At 40.5% G+C, this 20781-nt stretch overlaps 1 protein-coding gene across 1 annotated transcript in view; it reads right to left on the minus strand.

Moving 5' to 3' along the window:
• Positions 1-20781, minus strand: part of EFHD1 (EF-hand domain family member D1) — a 47638-nt gene that overhangs the window by 8785 nt on the left and 18072 nt on the right. Inside the window, exon 2 of the mRNA XM_026685362.2 lies at positions 10783-10930. Coding sequence (XP_026541147.1) covers positions 10783-10930 — 148 coding nt within the window. The remainder of the gene's footprint in view (positions 1-10782; positions 10931-20781) is intronic.

Here is a 20781-nt window from a genome sequence, read left to right on the forward strand (position 1 = left end):
AATAAATCAAGTGTTTATTTCTTTGAGTAAGAGTGTTCCTACCATCTTAAAGGAGTTAATGAAGCCTTCCTTCAATTTGACTATTTTGAACCTGACTAACTTCAACCTACTTCTTTTGGGAAAGTGTAGACCAAGTGGTGGTCCTGAAATCACAAAGAGTCATAGATAGTATTTGAAATATTGGTAGTCAGGTTTCAGACTTGGATCTATACAGCATGAAAGATGCATTGGTCACACTTGTGGATGACTTTTGGAGACACCTGAAACTTTCCTGGTTTTCAGCTATGTTTAACACCATCCATCATGGCATTGTAAAGCAACACCAAGTCACTTTTGAACAAAACATGCAGCAGCCAAAAACATCATCACAACTCAGAAAGCAGGAGGGAGTGAAAAAAAGAAATTCAAGATTCTGGTTCACCCTTTATTCTCCTGGGTATTAGGGGAAGGGAAGGGAAGAGAAACTTTGATAGACTTTCAAGATTCTGTTATTATAACCGATATCTGACCTAATCTACCCTCAAAGTGCTGATAGTGTTCTTGACCATCTTTGAAAGACTGGAAGGGGGAGGGGGACTATTCATTATTGTTGCCTTCCCTCATGAAAGTGCAATTCCAGTTGGTAATGATAGGGAGAGAGATATCTGCCTCTATGGGCACCTCAGAAATGTCTCCTCCCTCTATAACTTTTAACTAAACTCTGCAGATCAGCCAGAGAACATTCCTGCCATTTCTGAAGAGAACTTTTTAATAGAATTTAGATGTTCTCCACTGAGCCGAAGGGAGAATCCAGGATGGGTAGTCTCTAGTCTCCTAGCTCTGCAGACCGAGTTGAAAAACTGAGGACACAACCCCTGGTAACGGTCCCCAGTTCTTCACTCGGTCTCAGCGTGTTCAAACCTCCCTTTAAGGGCTCTGAATAGTTAGGATTGTAGAAGAATATTCACCCCCTGGATTAAGCTTTTTTTCGCAGAGAGGCTTAGATCAGGTTTGACAGCTAGCCAGCTTGCCGATTTAGCACTTTCATTTTTTCGCGCCTTTTTTCCAGTTTGGGTTTTTTTGCATATTATTTTATTTTTTTGACTTTCCTTGCTGGTGGACTGGTTTTTTTCGGTTTCATGTTAAAACTTGGGTGGAGGTGACCCTGTTAGGGGTTTGGGATTAACCCCTAGAAGAGTATTGCAGCAGTAGTCAAGCCAGGCAACCAAAGCGAGAGTGGAAGGGCCCCAGAGTATACACACACTGAACACAAACACTGTTTGTAGTTTAAATAGTTTTTAATCCAGTTAGAGTTTAAGCATTGTCATTCAGTCCATTAAGTCATTCACAGTATTTCCATCCAGTAAGACTCACTAGTATAGTCCAAGTTAAGAGTCCTTGCAATATCTTTATCAGCCGATAAAGATATCTTCTCCTCCTCCGGTTTCACTCTCCAGAGAAACAAACGCTGGATATTCAGCAAACAGTAGCAAACAATAACAGTTCAGTCACAGGCACTCACAGTCAGTAATCTCAGTTAGTCGCAGCAGCACACAGTTACAGTAACAGACGGTAACAGCCAGACAGTCAGCTTTCCAGCTTCTAATGCTTCCTTATATTGTAACTTCTAACCGCACCCTTAATCGGCTAATTGCCTGCTGCATTGTGCTTAAAGTGATAAGCACTTAAACCATGATATCTAAGTTTTATATATTTATTCACCCAAACCATATTTGGTATCAATGTTATACCTAACATACTCCCCTTTTGGGTGAAATAAATATATAATACCTTTACAATCTTATCCCATATTTTTCACAACTCTCTTGGTGCTTACTGGCACCTTGGGCTTTAGTAAAATTATCAGCTAAATTGTCCTCCGACATACAGTACTCTAGCTGAATCATTTTACTTCTTACAGATTGTCTCACGTTTAGGTATCTTAGATCTGTATGCTTGCTCCTTGTTTTTACTCCAATATTTGTGGCCATTTGAATTGCTGCCTGATTATCTTCATGTATAATTATAGGATAATCTACTGTTATACCTATATCAATTAACATTTGTTTATACATTATTAATTCTGTACATAACAATGATAAACAGGAGAATTCTGCCTCCATAGTAGACAAACTTATATGCTGTTGTCTAATTGACTTCCAGCCTATTAATGTCTTACCCAGCATTATGGCTGTTCCTGAAGTCGACTTTCTAGTGTCTCTTTCTGATGCAAAGCTAGCATCTGCATAAGCACTCAAAATTAAATCACCCTTTGGTTCTAAATACAATGAATAATTCATTGTCTTTTAAGATATCTTAATATCCTCTTAGCTGCAATCCAGTGTCTTTCACATGGTGCAGAATTGAATCTAGCCAACTGATTCACGCAGTACGATATATCTGGTCTAGACCAATTACTAATATAACTCAAACTACCAATTAAAGATTGATAAATCACCTTATCAAACTCAGGGCTTTTTACATCAGTGTTGCTAAACTCCTGACTCATTGGAGTCTTAGCTGGCTTACAAAGCTCCATTTTGTAATCTTTTAGCAATTTGCTTATCTTATCTTCCTGAGATATCTTAAAACCTTTCCGTGTTTTCTTTATATTCAAACCGAGATACTTCTTTATCTCCCTAATTGCTTGATCTTTATTCTCTTTCCTAATGATGCTATTATTTTATTTGCTTCATCATTAGTTTCAGTTATCAATGCAATGTCATCTGTGAATAGTAATAATAATGATACTTTCCCATTTGTCTCCCTCTTAAACAAACATGGATCGGCTAAACCAGCTTTAAATCCTATATTGTCTAGTTCCTTTACAATATACTGGTTCCATTCATAGCCTGATTGTTTAAGACCATAGAGGCTTTTCTTTAACAACCAACAATCATTATTATCCTTATTTTCACTTTTAATACCTACAGGTTTTTTCATATAAATATTATGTTTTAATGGGCGTGCAAGTAAGCAGTTTCCACATCTAGATGGTTAACTATATAGTTTTTACTAGCTGCCCACACTAAAGCTGCCCTCAAGGTTGCTGCCTTAAGACTAGGTGCAAACACCTCATCATAGTCATTAGCATTCTGCCTAAAACCTTGGGCTACTAACCTTGCCTTATGGATTAAATTACCATCTTTATCTATTTTTACCTTAAATATCCATTTGCAGCCAATGGATTTCTTTCCTACAGGTAATTTGGCATTTTCATACACCTTCATATCACTTAATGAATTCAGTTCCTTATTCATTGCTGCATACCATTTTCTTTTTCCTTATTAGGATACTTTTTAATTTCTTCTACAGAATTAGGAACTTGATTAATCTGGCACACTGTGTTAGCCTGGTACCTATCAGGCGGTCTAGATACACGTGTAGTTCTTCTGGGAATTACAGGGCTTACAGGAGGACTTTGTTGAACTACTACCTGTTCATCTTCCTCATCCTGTTCAGCTATTGAATCTGTTTCTTCCTTTATGGGCACTATTTCATCCTGTATTTGTCTCTTTACTTTATTTTTAAAGTTACAGGGATAACTAATGGGATTTCTATAGGATTCAATAATTACATCTTTATTGGCATCCTGTTCTAATTTCTCCCATCCTTCATGTTCTAGAAATTGGGCACTAGCACTACATAACACTTTAGATGTGCCTTTCTCCCAAAATCTATATGCCCTATGGTTTGCCTGATAACCAACGAAGAAAAATCTTTTAGCTCTATGTTGCCCTTTTTTTCTGAGTTGTGCAGGAATATGCACCCATGCTGGTGCACCAAATGTGTGCAGGTAACTTAGATCAGGTTTCCTGCCATGCCATCTGGTAAATGGAATTTCACCTGTTGTTGTATTAACAACGTTGTTCAATATGTTATTAGCACACATTGTAGCCTCCCCACAAAGAATCAGGTAACCCAGAATCATTTAACATTGTTCTAACCATTGCCTGTAGTGTTTGGCCTCTTCTTTCAATAAAAGCGTTATGTTCTGGCCTGTATGGAGCAGACTTCTTATGCTCTATTCCAGCTACCTTAAGTCTGTTCTGGAATTTGTTATTAACAAATTCGTGCCATTATCTGTCACCAGGGTTATCAGTTGTCGTTTAGACTTTCTTTCAGCAAACCTAAGCCAATTGAAAAAATGTTGATATGTTTCAGTTTTGCTTTTCATTAAATAGCAAAACCCATATCTAGAATAATGATCCATAATGCTCAGTATATATCTAGCACCCCCATACTGGGTTTCTTTGGACCTATTATGTCTGCAAATACTACTTCTAAAGGTTCTTTTGTTTTGAAACCATTTAGCCTATTTGCAGGCAATACTTTTGCTCTTATCTTCACAGCAAACATTACAACGCAAATATTTATCACAAGGTTTTAACCTTATTCCTTCAGATAACTCAACTGTACGTTTTAGCATTTTAAAATTTACATGCCCCAAACGCCTATGCAATAAATGGATACATTCTTCATGAGGCTTTATATTATTAAATACAGTTTGAGCCTCCCCTTTCTTACTATTATCTAAGACATATAATGTTCCATTTAAAGCTGCAGTTACCCTTTTGTTATCTTTTTCAATTATGCAATTATTATCCTTAAAAGTAATTACATAACCTAATTTATCTAATACCCTTACTGAAAGCAAATTAAACTTTAGTTGTGGTACATACAACATTTTTATATCCTGGTTTATGTACGGACAACGTGCAAAACCTTCACCTTTCGCTTTCAGGTTCCAACCGTTTGCAAGTGATATATGTTGAGAACTTTTAGACATTTTTATAAATTTTGTCTTATCTCTTGTGATGCAGTGGGATGCGCCACTGTCAACCACCCATAAATTATTCTTCACATCAGAGTTGCTAAACGTGGCTAGTTCAAATGCTTTCTTTGGCTTTTTTACTTTCTGGCTTTTTCTCTTTTTGCAGAATCTTGCCAAATGTCCTCTGCCTCCACAATTAAAACACTTTTTAATTGTGTATGCCGTTGAAGATAAATTCTCTTCTTCCAGGTGCTTTACTTTGCTTTGCTGGTTTCTTTCAAGCTTTGAAGATAATTTCTCTTCTTTCTTATCTTCTCTCAGCTCGTCACGCTCACGACTTCTTCTGGCTTCTTCTAGTAGCCTGCCTGTAATCTCGGTTAATGAGAGGCTTTCTTTTGGCAATACCTCTAACGAAGTCACATAGTCATCATAGCTTTGATCTAATGAAGATAATATTATGTAGACTTGTTGCAGTTCATTAAATATAAGCTCTTTTTCTTGCAATTCTTGAAAAATGCTCTTCATACAGTTTAAATGAACTAACATATCTCCATTCCTCTGAAGATGCGTTGAAAAAGCTTCCGTGTAAGATTTATATGTGCTCCTACACTGTCCCGAACATAAATCTTCCTGAGGTTCTCCCAGCAGTTTGCAGCATTTTCTTCTCCACGAATATGGACTAGCTGCTGATCACAGAGAGTCAGTCCTATGATGCATAAAGCCTGCTCATTCTTCAGTTTAAAGTCTTGTAACTTTTCTTTATCATCATCATTAGCAGGATCCCAGCTACTCACATCTGGTGGGTTTGCTATAATGTCCCACAAACCTTCTCTGCGTAGAAGTAAACTACATTTCATTGACCATGAAACATAGTTTGTTCCATCCAGCCTGGATATCATGGACAGTTGTGACAAATTTACTTGTGCCATTACTCTTCAGATATTTTGACTATTTTAAACTAATTTAAAACAGTTTGTTTTTACAGTAATGTGCAACTCACACCAACTCTCTCTGCTATATCCTGGTTAGTTAGACTATGCTGCTGGGCCCATAACCAATGTTAGGGGTTTGGGATTAACCCCTAGAAGAGTATTGCAGCAGTAGTCAAGCCAGGCAACCAAAGCGAGAGTGGAAGGGCCCCAGAGTATACACACACTGAACACAAACACTGTTTGTAGTTTAAATAGTTTTTAATCCAGTTAGAGTTTAAGCATTGTCATTCAGTCCATTAAGTCATTCACAGTATTTCCATCCAGTAAGACTCACTAGTATAGTCCAAGTTAAGAGTCCTTGCAATATCTTTATCAGCCGATAAAGATATCTTCTCCTCCTCCGGTTTCACTCTCCAGAGAAACAAACGCTGGATATTCAGCAAACAGTAGCAAACAATAACAGTTCAGTCACAGGCACTCACAGTCAGTAATCTCAGTTAGTCGCAGCAGCACACAGTTACAGTAACAGACGGTAACAGCCAGACAGTCAGCTTTCCAGCTTCTAATGCTTCCTTATATTGTAACTTCTAACCGCACCCTTAATCGGCTAATTGCCTGCTGCATTGTGCTTAAAGTGATAAGCACTTAAACCATGATATCTAAGTTTTATATATTTATTCACCCAAACCATATTTGGTATCAATGTTATACCTAACAGACCCTGAGAACCTGTGTGGCCCGGGCTGGGGCAGGAGTCGGTGTCTTATTTAACTCACCGTCTCCCGATCCACTTTCCCTTGCCTGGGATGAACTGCAGCTGCCGCTAAGCGCCTCTGTCCCTTTTCGGCGGCAGCAGCCATTTATTTCGTTTGGGGACAATCTTGCAGTTTGTCTCCAGGATTGTCCCTTGGGAGGGGTTCTGGCCATCGGGATTAAATCCTGACCCCCCCATCCAGTCCCCAGAGCACTGTGGCAGCTGCGAGACTCTTGAGTCTGCCTGATAATTGCGGTGCAGCCAGCGCCAGGCTCGCAAGCCTCTGACCTGTCAGGGCTTGCTGCAATTCAAAGAGTCAGCTGTTTTTTTAACTTTTTTCCCCCTGACTTGGCTTTTGAATTGCGAAGCTGGGCTGAGCTCACCACTTTGGGTCGCACTAGCCTCCTGAAGTGGTGGACAGCTACTGTGGCTGTAGCTGACAGCTTAGGCTGATATATATATATATACACACACATATATACATATACATATACATATACACACACACACACACACACACACACACACACAAGTTTTCGCGGGTGCTTACATGTATGGCATTCAGCTTTGTTCGGGTATTTTCCCACGTCACTGCAGTTATACATATACATATACATACACGTATGGTATTCAGCTTTGTTCGGGTATTTTCCCATGTCATTATAGTTGTGCTTTTAAAGTTGTAGCAACGTTTTGGCAGAATCTCATCTGCCATCATCAAGCCTCTATATTGTGTTCGTCTGTGAGTCAGACTTTTACAGTTGTTTCAGTTTTAAATTTGGGGCTAGCCTACTGCTGTGCCAGAATGGTTTTTTCTTCATCCTGATTGGTTGGGAGTCTTGGTCTGTGTTTATTGGTTTGGAGTTTGCTGTGTTCTGCTTGATTGGTGTTTCTAATATCTTCTGTCTGTTTTGTGGCTTTTTTGTGTCTTGATTGACTGGCAACATTGTGTTCCTGTATTGGAGGCTTTTAGTGCAGCTTGGCTCCGAGTAAATGGACGGCTATCATTTGTTAGGAAGCTAGGTTTCATCTGGGTGCCTGGTTGGGGTGTGTTTGAGCTGGAGGTATCGGGGGGGTCTGTTTGTGCCCAGGTGTTTGCCTGGCTAGTGGTGTGGAGATTTTTTTGTTTGTGAGTGCAGGCTTCCAAATGATTGACAGTCTGGTGGAATCATCTCTTCTATTCATGCTTTCAGGTCTTTTTTCAATCTCTATGGCTTCTCTGATAATTCTGTGGCTGGGGTTTTCTATAGTGGCTAGGGTTTTGGTGCCACTGAAGTTGATGCTATGACCTGTGGCTTTCATGTGTTGGACTAGTGAGGAAGTGTGTTCCAGCTTTTTTACTGCATTTTTGTGTTCATCCAGGCGGGTACTTATTCTATTGGTCTGTCCAATGTATGTGGCCGGGCATGATGCACAGGGGACTTCGTATATGCCTTGGTTTTCCAGGTCAATTTTATCTTTGGAGTTTCTTAGGATGGCTGCTATTTTTCTGTCTGTTCTGAAGGCAGTCTTGATATGATGCCTGTGTAGTATCTTACTGATTTTGTCTGTAGTACCTCTTAGGTAAGACAGGACAGCTGTTCCATAGGTCTGTTCATCTTCTAGGTCTCCAGTATCAACTGAACTATCTGTTTGAGAACAAGGAGCAGCTGAATTCGTTACAACGTCGTCCAGAACTGGGGACCGTTACCAGGGGGTGTGTCCTCAGTTTTTCAACTTGGTCTGCAGAGCTAGGAGACTAGAGACTACCCATCCTGGATTCTCCCTTCGGCTCTCCGAGAAGAAGTGTTCAGGTAGGACCTTCTACTCTTAAACCATTCAGGGTTTTATTGATTAAAGCCAGTATGTGAAATATTCCCAGAAACAAACTAAAATCTAGTGAAGCTTTTTTTAATCTATCAAGTTATTCAATAGCTTCATGCAATATTCTATATCAGTTGAAGGTCCTTTCAAAAACAATTCCATGCAGAATTATTGTTAACATTAAGTGTACATATCAGTAGAAAACAAGTAACTGTGGGGGAAGATACTTCTTTCCACATTATCTATTGAAGTTGAGAAAGGGCACTCCAAAACAACACTTTGAAAAGGTTCTGTGCAAAATCTGATGGCAATTAAGATTCTTCCCAATTGAGAGGGAAACTGTGGGCCTCCCCATATTTAAGATCTAGTCTTAGAGTGAAGGAATTTATTTATACCAATCTGCCCTTGCCCCAAACTGTTCCTTCCAGATTCCAATTCATTGACTATAACAGGATACATTTCTATTTAACGAGTTACCTGAGTATACTATTTGCAATTGGGCAAAATCAAATAATTTGTACATATTTCTCTGGCTTTTTATATTCAGGGAGATCCAAACTATATGTACATAAGAATTAATGCTTTGGTCATCTTCACAAAGCTTTGGTCAAAGCACTTCTCCTTAATTATATAACAAGAATTTATATCTCATAGCATATTACCAGACTCCTTGGCCCTCTGGGATGTGTCAAGTAGTCTCTTATGGACATCTGACTATTAATTTGGGAGTCAGTTTACATTACAAATATTAAACAATTAAAACCATTATTGTAGATGCATATCTATGCAATTTAACTGTCAGCCTGTTGCTAATTTTTAATATATGCCTACAGAAGGATTTTGAGTGAAGTTTTTTTCTTCCCACATACAGTACAAAAATATAGGATATATTGTTTATAGTGGATGATTCCCTTAAACGTTTGTTCCATAAAGAATGGTTTTCACAATGAATATACAATATCTGAATGAAAGAGGCACTTGCTTTGTGCAGGACTATGCACTTTGTATCATGGTATAGCATCTGAAGTTGGAGAACATTATTTGGATATCTTTGGGTGGTACCCAGCAAGTGAATATTGCCTACTTTTGTAGGGGATAAAAGGCTCTTTCTGTCCTCCTAAATGTAGATCAGATCCAAAACTCAACTTCACAGGAAGATGAGAAAGATACTTTATTGTAGGCTAAAATAACAAAATTTCGCAAGTCTGGTTGTACTTCTTCCTTCCTTCCCTCTTACACTCCACTGAGTCATGGAGGGGCCAACCTGATTCTTTTAATATTATTTCTGTTCCAAGGACTTAAGTAATACTTTTGTCTTTTTCGCTTACAAAATGTTTCTCAACATTTCTTCCAAGTTCCCTTCACTGATTCTGTACATGTATACAATTCACTCCTCAGTTCTTAATTTCAATAAATGAATGGCTCTGATATGGATAAAATATTATTTATGTGCCAAACATGGTTCAAAAAAACACCGTTTGAATTGTCTTCTGATTCTGCTTTGGCTATTACAGTAATCCCTATTGTGCTCAATGCAGAGTGTGTCTGAGTGATTGGAGCATACAAGGAGAAAGAGGAAGAGGAGGAAAATAAGAAGCTTATAAATCCATGGCATGTTCCCTACAGTCCAACTATAATTCTTATGCAATATGCTGAGTCAAAACCAACAAATTTGAGCATATCTTAGTGTTTAGTAAGAACAAAACCAATATTTTATTTATTTCATTTATATTCCACTTTTATTATTTTTATAAATAACTCAAGGTGGTAAACATATGTAATATTCATTCTTCCTCCCGTTTCTCCCACAACAACCCTTTGAGGTGAGATGGGCTGACAGAGAGTGACCCAGTCACCTTTCATATCTAAGGTGGAAGTAGAATTCACAGTGTCCTGGTTTCTAGCATGGTGCCTTAACCACTGCACCAAACTGGCTCTATTATGTTACTCTATTCCATTGTTTCCTGCATGGTTTAGTGCGATGTGTACTCCCAGCATTTAAATTACATTTTAATTCTCCCTTAGACATGGAAACCAGCTGGGTGGCTTTGGATCAGTTTTTTTCAGCTCAATCTAACTCACAAGGTTCTAGTTGTAAGAAAAATAAGAACAGGAACATTATGGTTTCCACTCTGAATCTCACAAAATAAAGGCGGAGTATAAATCTAATACATAAGTAGATTACTACCAAGTAAGCATGACTTAACATGCTATACAAATCAAGTAATACTGTAGAGTTTGGATTTCAATATCTTTAAAGCACAAAACTTCCATGGTTTAAATTTGGGAGTGGATAGGGGAGATATATAAATAGCAAATTCTAATTCTTTGGAATTCCTTTGGGAAATTATGTCCTTGAATATCCTCTTGTGTTACTCTAAATAGGGTACTGAAATCTTATTCTTAATGTACTGCACATTCTCTTTTTTTTTTTTCTAAATGTTGAAAAGCAGAAGAAGTAGCTAAGTTCCACATTCTTGGAACTTAGCTACTTCTTCTGCTTTCTTGTTGCATTGCATATCTTTCTTACTAGCACGTACCTCACGGAAACTGAGCTTGCCATCAAAGTCTTCATCCACTTCCTTGATCATATTCTTCAGACCCAAATGTGTTTGAGGTGCACCTAGTTTCTCCATCATCAGCTTCAATTCCATAAGGTCAATGTATCCATCCTTTCCAGAGTCATACCTAAGCAGAAAAAGAAATATTAAAAGGCCACTGTTGAGCTGCCTGGCTGACAAGGTGAAGTACACAAAAAACATAACAGAGCTCGAACTCACCAGCATAAATCCCAAATATTCTGTCAAAATAAATCCAAATACCACCCTCTAACCAGGGCCAATTTTGTGCATTGTTTAGCCAACAATTCCTTTAGCTATTTCTCCCACCTTAGCAAGATCAGACTTGAAGCAAATTACTCTGTATGACTCAAATTTGTCATTTGCTTGCTGTCTATGAAGAAAGAGAAATGATAGAGTATGAGGTTGGGATTTTTTCTTTTTTAGATTTTTTTTAATCCCACCTTTATTACTTTTATAAATAATGATGGCTGGCCCAAAGTCACTCAGACAACTTTCATGCCTAAAGCAGGATTAGAACTCACAGTGCTGCCTTCTAGCCTGCTGACTTAATCAATAGGCCAAATTGCTATCTGATATTTGAAATACAAACAGTCAGTTTGGTATAGTGATTAAGGTATCAGAAAACAAAGACCACGAGTTCTAGTCCCACCATGGGCACAAATCCTGGAGGGTGATTTTGGGCTAGCCACTTTCTCTCAGTCCTAGGATGGAGGACTTCTGAATATGCTTGCCAAGAAAACTGCAGGGACTTGTCCAGGCAGTGTGAAAGAATGATTGAATGGAAGGGGAAAAAATCCTTGAAAACATGATATTTGAAAAATCATCTGCATAATTAAACATACCACCTGAGATAAAAAATAAAGCACAGCCTGTCACTCATACATAAAAGAAAAAAATGTTTTCCATGGTCTAATTAAATCCTATTCATTCCTTCGTCCTCAATATGGTATTGCTCTTTTAAATAGAGTGATTAAAAAAATCCTCTCAATATCATCCAAATTTTAATTGATTCAGAAAAAGATTGACAGGAAATGGAAAAAATTCACCCAGTTCTGATGTGACAATTGGCAGAGACTTGGACAAGGAGGTGGCTTTAAAAGGAACCCAAAATCACACCAAACAAGAAAGACACATAACAATGTGGAGCAAAAGGATGGTTCAAGTGCTGGCCTTTCTGTACCTTATCTGTTCATATAGCAGAAGTTTATATACAATAATAAACAATTTTACTGGCATGTCAACTCCATGAAAGCCTGAATTAATTATTGTCCTCAGACAAACATATGTAAAGGGAGGGGGGGAGATATATCTATGTAACAATCACAAAACATAATCCAGATATGCATAAAGAATTTTAGAAATTAACCATTCATGAAATATTAATCTTTTTCTTTTAAAAAAGGCATTTGTTTTTGAAAGAAGCACCATACTAGTATTTTTGTTATTTCTTCTTAAAAATATCCTTTTGGGTTTTAAATGCCTTTTCTCAAATTGAGAAAACTGAAAAAATATGTTCCTTATTATTGAAAGAACTCTGGCTTCTTGATTGAAAATGTTAACAAAGGATCCTACGCCCACAATATAATTAGCACATGTACATAGATTACCTTGTGGGTTTCTAGATGAACTGAAATCTAAAATTTGATGATATAAAGTTTAGCAACACAAGAGCACTTCACATACATAAAATTCCTTGCCACTGGCAGCAAAAATAAGATGAATCATTACTATATTTTTTTTGTTCCTTTTTAGTCTGAATATCCCTTTGGCTACACCCTCCCCCTCACTTCCTGTAACCGTAAAAAAAAAAGAATCTACAAAGAAAAAAGCCAGTTTTGTAGATAAGAAGGGCTGATTCACAAGAAATAAAAAAGAGCCAAGTGGACCAGGGAATAATTAAGAAACACAGATAATATTCACAGATGAGAGAGTGTCTGGGGCAAACACCCTAGGAGTCATAAAGTCAGGTATTATTCTTAGACTTAAGTCTTTCAGATGTTTGATACAGAAATATATTTTAGGATAGAAAAAAGCTACAATTAAAACTACTTTTTTCAGAGCTCTAATTTTGGCTAATAGAAAATTCATTATAATGTTGATTTATTTTTAAAGCAGCTAATATATTTTAATGCAAATAGAGAAAAATAATCTAAAATAAACTCCAAAGCTGATACTAAAGTCAGTTAAGAACCTGGCGAAAGACATGAAGCTCTTTTAAAAACAGATTTTCTAATACTAAAAGAGCAGGATCCAAATGCAACATAGGAGCATACTGGCAGCAATGCCAAAGGAGATTTTCTTTGGCTTGCTTTAAAGACAGTCTTTGACAGCAGAAACATTTCCAAAAAAACTTCTTCTGCAGAACTTAAAACCTGAGTGTATTCATAATGGGAGAGGTGATCTTTTAAAACAATTATCCTTTAACAGCCTTAAGTCATTTAAGGCTTTTAAATTCAATGCTCTACTACAGAAATTGTGCCCAATCAGCAAGTGGTAATCAATGCAGATCCTACATTAAAGGTGTATGATCCTAGTACCTTGTTACCAGTAAACAGCCTAGTTGTCACCAACTGCAACTTAGAGACACTTTTCCTTAATACCATCACTGCCACAATTGCTACCTGTGAATCCAGTCACAACTGAAAATCAAGCAGCACTCCCAGACAGTAGACCTGTTTTTTCGGGGAAAGTACAACTTCATTCAAAACTGGTTGAACCTCAAACTCCAAAATCAAATTTTTATTTATAAAATTTTAAGGGGCGTGCATAAGTGCACAATCGTGCCTTACTATCCCTGTCCTATTGTCCCCATTTATTCGTACTTATGTCCTGTATTCATACTCATGTTTATTCTTATACCTATTATCTTGTAAGCGATTGACAAATCAAATAAATAATAATAAATTTGTGTGCTATTTGCTATCCCTCATCCAGCCCATTGTCATACAGAGGCAATGTGCAAGAATATGGATTGCTTACTGGTCATTAATAAGAAAGAACAGCCACCAAGAAGTAAATCAACTTTCCAATCCAGTTTCTAGCACAGGTTATTCACCAAATAACTAGAACAATTTCAATATAATATCCTGGCTTAGAGGCCAGATAATCTGTATGCCTCAGCTATATTTAGAACTATTAAGATGTCTATTTTTTTTCAGTCAGTTTTTCCAGAAATGGAATAATTGAAACTGGACTATAATTGTACAGATTTTCTGGGCCAATGAGAGCTGTATCAGAGATACAGTACTACTTTCTTAAAATGGGCTTTAATCTGCATTCAGTTTGATCTGTCCCAAGAATCCATCGATCAGATGATCCATTTCAACATGCTCAGGTGCCTAGTAAATAAAATAGTTTATTCTGCTTGGTGGGAGGGAAAGGGCATTGGTACTTACCTGATATGCCCGTTCTCTGTGAGCTGCATTGAGCATCCAGTAGTGGGAGGTGCATAGTCTCTGCTCAGATAGGCTGGGCTTAATTGATAGGATGCTCCTCCTCCTCCACGGGTTCCTCCTTAGCGTCCCCCAGTTTTGGCAAAGACAAAGTGATGTAACCCTCGCCTTTTTTTACCTTGGTTAATTGTTGGTTGGAACAGGATCCCACCAGACGGAAATTGGGTGGAGCTGGATGCTCGTCGCAGCTCACAGAGAACAGGTGGTATCAGGTAAGTACTAATGCCCTTTCTCCAATGAGCTGCTCCGAGCATCCAGTAGTGGGACATACCAAAGCTTGGCTTGTCCTATGGGAGGATCTCTGTCCGGAGTGGAGTCCCCCCAAGGTCCATGTGGACCTGTTGCAAAATTCTCCTACCAAAGGAGGCCTCAGCAGAAGTAAACACACCAATTTTGTAATGTTTAATGAAGGGCGATGGGGAAGCCCATGTTGCCACCCAACATATTTCTGCTATTGGCGTTTGTATGGCCCAAGCCGCTGAAGTTGTGGCACTCCTGGCCAAATGCGCTGTTATGCCCTTAGGCACTGGTAATGATTGAGTCTCGTACACCTTAGCGATTGCAGCTTTCAACCACCTCCCTATAGTTGAAGGTGAGATTTTGTGCCCCTGAGTGGTTGGCTGAAAGGAAATGAAAAGAGCCTTAGTCTTCCTGAAAGGAGCTGTTTGGTGTAAATACGTACGGAGAGTTCTCCGTACACCTAGTTGATGCCATTGATGTTCTAGCCCCTGAGACGGTCTCAGGCAAAAGTTCGGAAGAACAAGTTCTTGTGCCCTGTGGAAAGCCGAATTAATTTTTGGGATGAAAGCAGGGTCTGGATGAAGAACCACTCTGTCAACATGAAAAATACAAAGGTCTTGTTGGGCTGATAAGGCTGCTAGTTCTGAGATACGTTGTGCTGATGTTATTGCTACCAGGAAAACTACTTTGTATGTGAGAAAATGGAGACTCGTAGTTTTCAGTGGTTCGAAGGGGCCCTTTGTGAGAGCCGTGAGGACCTTGTTAAGGTCCCAGGTCGGGTAATGGTGCACCACCAGAAGGCATAAATTTGTGGCTCCCTGAATAAAACTCTGTATGTGTGGGTGGTGTGAGATAGATCTTAGACCTTTCCAGGTAAAGACCAAGGCTAGGGCCACCACCTGTCATCTCAAGGTGTTCAGTGAGAGACCCTTGTCAAGACCCTCTTGAAGGAACTCCAATACTTGTGCCACTGACAGAGAAAATTGATCAACGTTGGATTTGACACATCATTTATAGAAAATATTCCATGTAGTATTATATATGTGGTTTGTTGAAGGGCGGCGAGCTGCTTGGATGGTGGTGATTACCCTGTTCGAGAGATTCTCATTTCTTAGATGTCTCCGCTCAACCTCCATATGGCTAGGTGGAGCCATTGAGGGTCCGGGTGTTGAATCGGACCCTAGGTGAGCAAAACTCTGTGCAGCGGAATCCTCCAAGGTTCTTCTGTCGACAGACCCCTGAGGTCTGCGAACCACAGCCTCCTGGGCCAGTATGGGCTCACCAACAACAGCTCTGCTTTTTCTTCCAAAAGTTTTTGGACTACCCTGGGAATCACTAGGAGAGGGGGAAAGGCATTTTGGAGTCCCAGGGCCACAGGCAACGTAGGGCGTTGATGTTCTCCACTCCTTGGGATGGGTGCCTTGAGATGAATCTCAGGAGCTGCGAGTTCAGGGGAGAAGCGAACAGATCTATGACCAGTTGATCAAATTTCTGTACCGCTTCCTGAAGCAAATCCGGGTGCAGGCGCCACTCTGATTGATCGACTGTGGCCCTGCTTAACCAGTCCACCTGGGTGTTTGACAAGCCTGAAATATGCTCTGCCCTGATGGAGAGCAAGTTCCTTTCCGCCCAAAGACACAGTCTCTCTGATTCCCTCATAAGTTGTCTCGAGTGGGTACCCCCTTGCCTGTTTATATGGGCCTTTGTTGTGACGTTGCCGGTAAGTATGAGGATGTTCTTTGCCCGAATATGTGGAAGGAAACTGTGAAGAGCCAGATGGACTGCCTTGAGCTCCAACCAGTTTATGCTGAACAATTATTCTGCTGCTGACCAACACTCTTGAGTCGTGAGGGATTGGAAGTGTGCTCCCCATCCAAACAGGCTGGCATCTGTAGTGATGGTGAGTCTGTGGGGCTCTTTAAAGGGGCGACCTTTGTTGATGGTCGGAGCGGTCCACCAATGCAGAGATATCAGGACCTTCGATGGTACAATGACACGGGCCTTGGAGTTGCTTTGTCCCAACCGTTGGTATGGAAGTAGGTACCATTGCAGTGATCTTGCGTGGAACCGGGCCCAGAAACACAGGAGATCATTTTCCCCAATAATTTGGACAAGTTGGCTAGGGGAATCTGCTTAAGGGTTCTGATCTGAGCTAATTTTCTAATGCTTTCCTGTCTCTCGGGATAGGAACACTTTCCCTTTTACAGTATCTATTACAGTGCCCAGGTGAGATAAACCAGTTGAAGGAGACAAATTATTCTTTGCCCAATTAATGGAAAAACTGTGTTGTTGAAGGTTTTGTAAGGTAATTTGAGTATCCAATTCTGTCTGTCTGGATGAGGATGATAAAAGCAAAATGTCATTCAGGTAGCACTACAGTTTTACAGGTATACCCCTGAGAAGGGCGGCCAGAGGACCTTTGCCAAGACCTTTGTAAATGTCCTTGGGGCAGATGACAACCCAAAGGGTAGAGCGACATATTCAAAATGTTGGTTGTTATAACAAAATATGAGAAATTTGCTGTGTGAGGGTTTAATTGGAATGTGTAGATAGTCCTCTGTTAAGTCAGTGGATGTTAAAAAGTTGCCCTTTCTTATGCTAAGCAGAATGGATTGCAATGTATTCATCTTAAACCTTTTGATAGACTAGGGAACGATTGAGTTGTTTTAAATCTAAAATTGTCCTCCACCCCACCCCCCCGAACTCTTCGGGACGACAAAGAGTAGTGAGTAGAAACCTTGCCCTTGCTGATCCAGAGTCACAGGTTGCATGGCACAGATCTCCAGTAGGTGTCTGATAGCTGTATCCATCAGGTTCCTTTTAACAGGGTTTCTGGAGAGAGGGCATGTCATGAAAAAGTTCAGGGGTGTAGACTGGAATTCCAGAGCCAGGCCAAATCTAATCGTGGCTCGAACCCAGGAATCTGAGGTAGAGGAATCCCAACAGTCTGCAAAGAGTTTTAGTCGTCCTCCAATGGGAGCGTAATCTCTGAATTGGTTTTGGGTGGCGGAAGCTCCTGTTTCCTGCCCCCTGGAACGATCTTTTACCTTGCCCTCTCCTTCGGTTCCTGTCAGCAAAATCCGATCTATCTGACTGTTGGCCGTTCCTAAAGCCAGATACCCTCTGGAATCCTGGAGAATATTGTCCCTGATAGGAGGGGCGAAAGGAACCTCTCCAAAAGGGCTGGTAATTTCTGTTATCTGGGAGATGAAAAAAGGAGGGGAATATCTTTTTCTTACTTCTGGTTTCTATCAGAAGCAGTTCATGGACAGCGCCAAACAATTTGTCTCCCAAAATTGGGGAAGAGGCAAGCTTCTATTTGTGTTTAGTATCAGCTTGCCAGTGCTTAAGCCATAGCAATCGGTGATCTGTAACCTGCAATGCCATGGCTCCTGCTGAAAATTTGACCGCATTGAATGTTGCATCCGCAGAGAATTCTGCATCCAGAATTAGTTTGGTGATGTCTGATGCGCCCTGATATTAGAATTTGGAATGGCTTCCCTCAGATGACGGAGCCATCTGAGGGAAGATCTAGTGAAAAAAGATGCAGCCATTGCCGCCCTTATGGCCCACGCATCTCACTGATGCACCTTGCGGAGAGCTAACTCAGCTCTTTTCTCTTCTGGTGTGAGAGCCTCCTCTGCTTCGTTGGGAATCGCAGAGGAGAATGCTAAGGCTACCACCGGATCATCTACCTCTGGAGTATTGAGGGAGTTGGAAAATTCTGGTGCCAAATTGCAAAACTTTCTGTCATATCCTGTGGGGGCGGGGTACGCTGCTGCCAAAGCCCATTGTTTCTGGACCAGATCCAAAAACATCTGCGGGACTGGGATAACATCCATTTCAGTAATTGGTTGGGAGAAAATCAAATCCTCTGACTCCCCTTGTGATCCTGGTTTTTGGGCAAGGGGGGAGATTTATCAAGCCAAGCAGTGTTTTTGGCCTTGAAGAGGAATGATTTGAATAGTTGAGGACGGAACGGCCCCGTAAAGGTCAGTTGGTCAGGCATGATGCCTTCATCATCCGACATGCCTCTTTCGAGGGGGTCCACCTCCAACAGGACTGGGTCACTGTCATCTACTGACTCTGCCTCAACTTGTTCCATTTCGTCCTCTTGTTCTTCCTCCTGCTGCAAATCATGTGGATGTATGAGAAATCATAGAAAACTCCTCTTGGGGAGGTACCTGAGGGTAATGCAGATCCGTTCTGCATAGAGACTGTACAGACTGTGGGTCGCATTCAGCAACTGGAATGTGCCTGGCCATCACAGTTTGTTGCACCCCCGCTGCGATTCCTCTGCGGATCGCTAGCTCCATCCATGCTTTCATTCTCTCTGGGACCTCCTCTGGAAGGAACTCCTCTTGGCAGAGTCCAGTCACCGTTGGTGTGAGGGTAGCCTCAGGGGCTCACTTTGGAGCAGGTGCACCTGATGAGGGACCATGTTAGGCAGGTCCGGTGTTAGTCGGCCTAGATGGCATGAACAAGTCTAAGGGTACAGGGGTGCCCTGAACCTGAGGCAGCCTAGCTGGAGTAGGTGGCTGGGAATTCTTTTCAGCCTCGCTTGTGCACTTTTTGATGTGCCTTTTGGCATCTATTGGCATCCTTTTCTGCGGCCTTTGAAGGACCCTTAGCTCGTTTTGACTTGTCTTGGGCCCATGCCTTAGAGCTATTTCTGCTTGCCATTACGACTCTTTAACGACTCTCAAACCTACGAGGCAAAATGTATGTGGACGGTTGGCACGTGCGGGGTCCTGCTCCAAGACAGGGCAGGGAGCCCTATAAATACTTACTCCCCTTTTTTGGTTTATTTCTTTGTAACTATCAATTCGAGATAAGTTTATTATTATTATTGTTATTGTTATCTATAAACATATATGTATATATGATATGATATTATTATTATAATTATTATTATATAATTTTTATATATCTATATATGAATAAATGAAGTTATCAATGCCTCAATACCATACCTCAACAGCTGCCTGCACAGGTGGACACAGGCCTTGGTACTCGCTGTTGTGCTGCTGTGTATTATATGAACTGTGAGGGCTGCCAACTAAAGTAATTAATCTTGCTAAGCCGAAAGAATGGGAGTTGATTTCTTGCCCCCGATCTCTGCACTGAGAGCCCTGAAGGGGGTTAAAACCTCTCAGCAGTCAAACAAAAATTAGATGGAAGTTCCACTCGATGCAATTTGAGAATGGTGCAGGCCATTAGATTGCATGCCAAAAAGGCAGCAGGGGACCATGTTAAAATGGCACTGGCCGTTAAATTGAGCACCAAATACAGCAAACCTTCACTGTCCCAATCGCCTGAAAAATGGCTCCTCTGTGATTGAGAGGCGAAGAGGGGAGAATAAGAGCTCTGATGCCCCCACTCCTTCATTCTCCGTCGGAAGGAATCACCTCAGACAAAAAAGGACAAGCCCCCTTTTATTAAAATAGCGCGGTTCAAAGAATCACAATGGCAAGTCTATTAGCATCTGGCCCCAATCGCCGTGAATGCGACCAGATCGCTGTTGCCGATCTGATAGTAATTCCGACAGCTTCGAGCTCTAATTGCCGTTGGATCTCTATGTGATGTGAATTTAGAATTTACTGATGAAAGATCAAACCTCAAAACTCGTTCCTATTCTGGCCAAGGAGAAAGCTACCTATCCACTGAAGGCTGAGCTAAAACGGGGGGACGTTAAGGAGGAGACCGTGGAGGAGGAGGAGGAGCGTCCTATCAATTAAGCCCAGCCTATCTGAGCAGAGACTAAGCACCTACCACTACTGGACGCTCGGAGCAGCTCATTGGAGAAAATGTCACTTGGGAGCAATACTGTCATCCACCTGGGACTATTTCTATTCCACAAATCAGCTGGGGCTTTGTTAGCATGATTGACAAAGAAGAAATTCCCCAAATTTAGAAAATCCAAATGTTTCAGGCACATGGTTCAGAACATTTTAACAGAATCTTCATCCTGAAGAGGTTTGTTGCTTAAGTGTAAATGACCAGGGAGTTAATTGTCTATGACAGGGGTCTTCAAACTTGACAGCTTTAAGACTTGTGGACTTCAACTCCCAGAATTCCTCCTCCAGTCATGTTAGGAATTCTGGGAGTTGAAGTCCACAAGTCTTAAAGCTGTCAAGTTTGAAGACCCTTGGTCTATGATAATGGAATCATCAAGAAATGTTTCAAAGTTCAGATCATGACTGCACTGAATAGAATATAAAATCCAGCATGTGTCTTACTAGATGCATAGAGGCAAGTATAGTTA

The sequence above is a fragment of the Notechis scutatus genome, chromosome 4 (assembly GCF_049901735.1).
Source record: "Notechis scutatus isolate UNSWTSFEM ecotype Mainland chromosome 4, rNotScu1.2, whole genome shotgun sequence".
In the NCBI taxonomy this organism is placed as follows: domain Eukaryota; kingdom Metazoa; phylum Chordata; class Lepidosauria; order Squamata; family Elapidae; genus Notechis; species Notechis scutatus.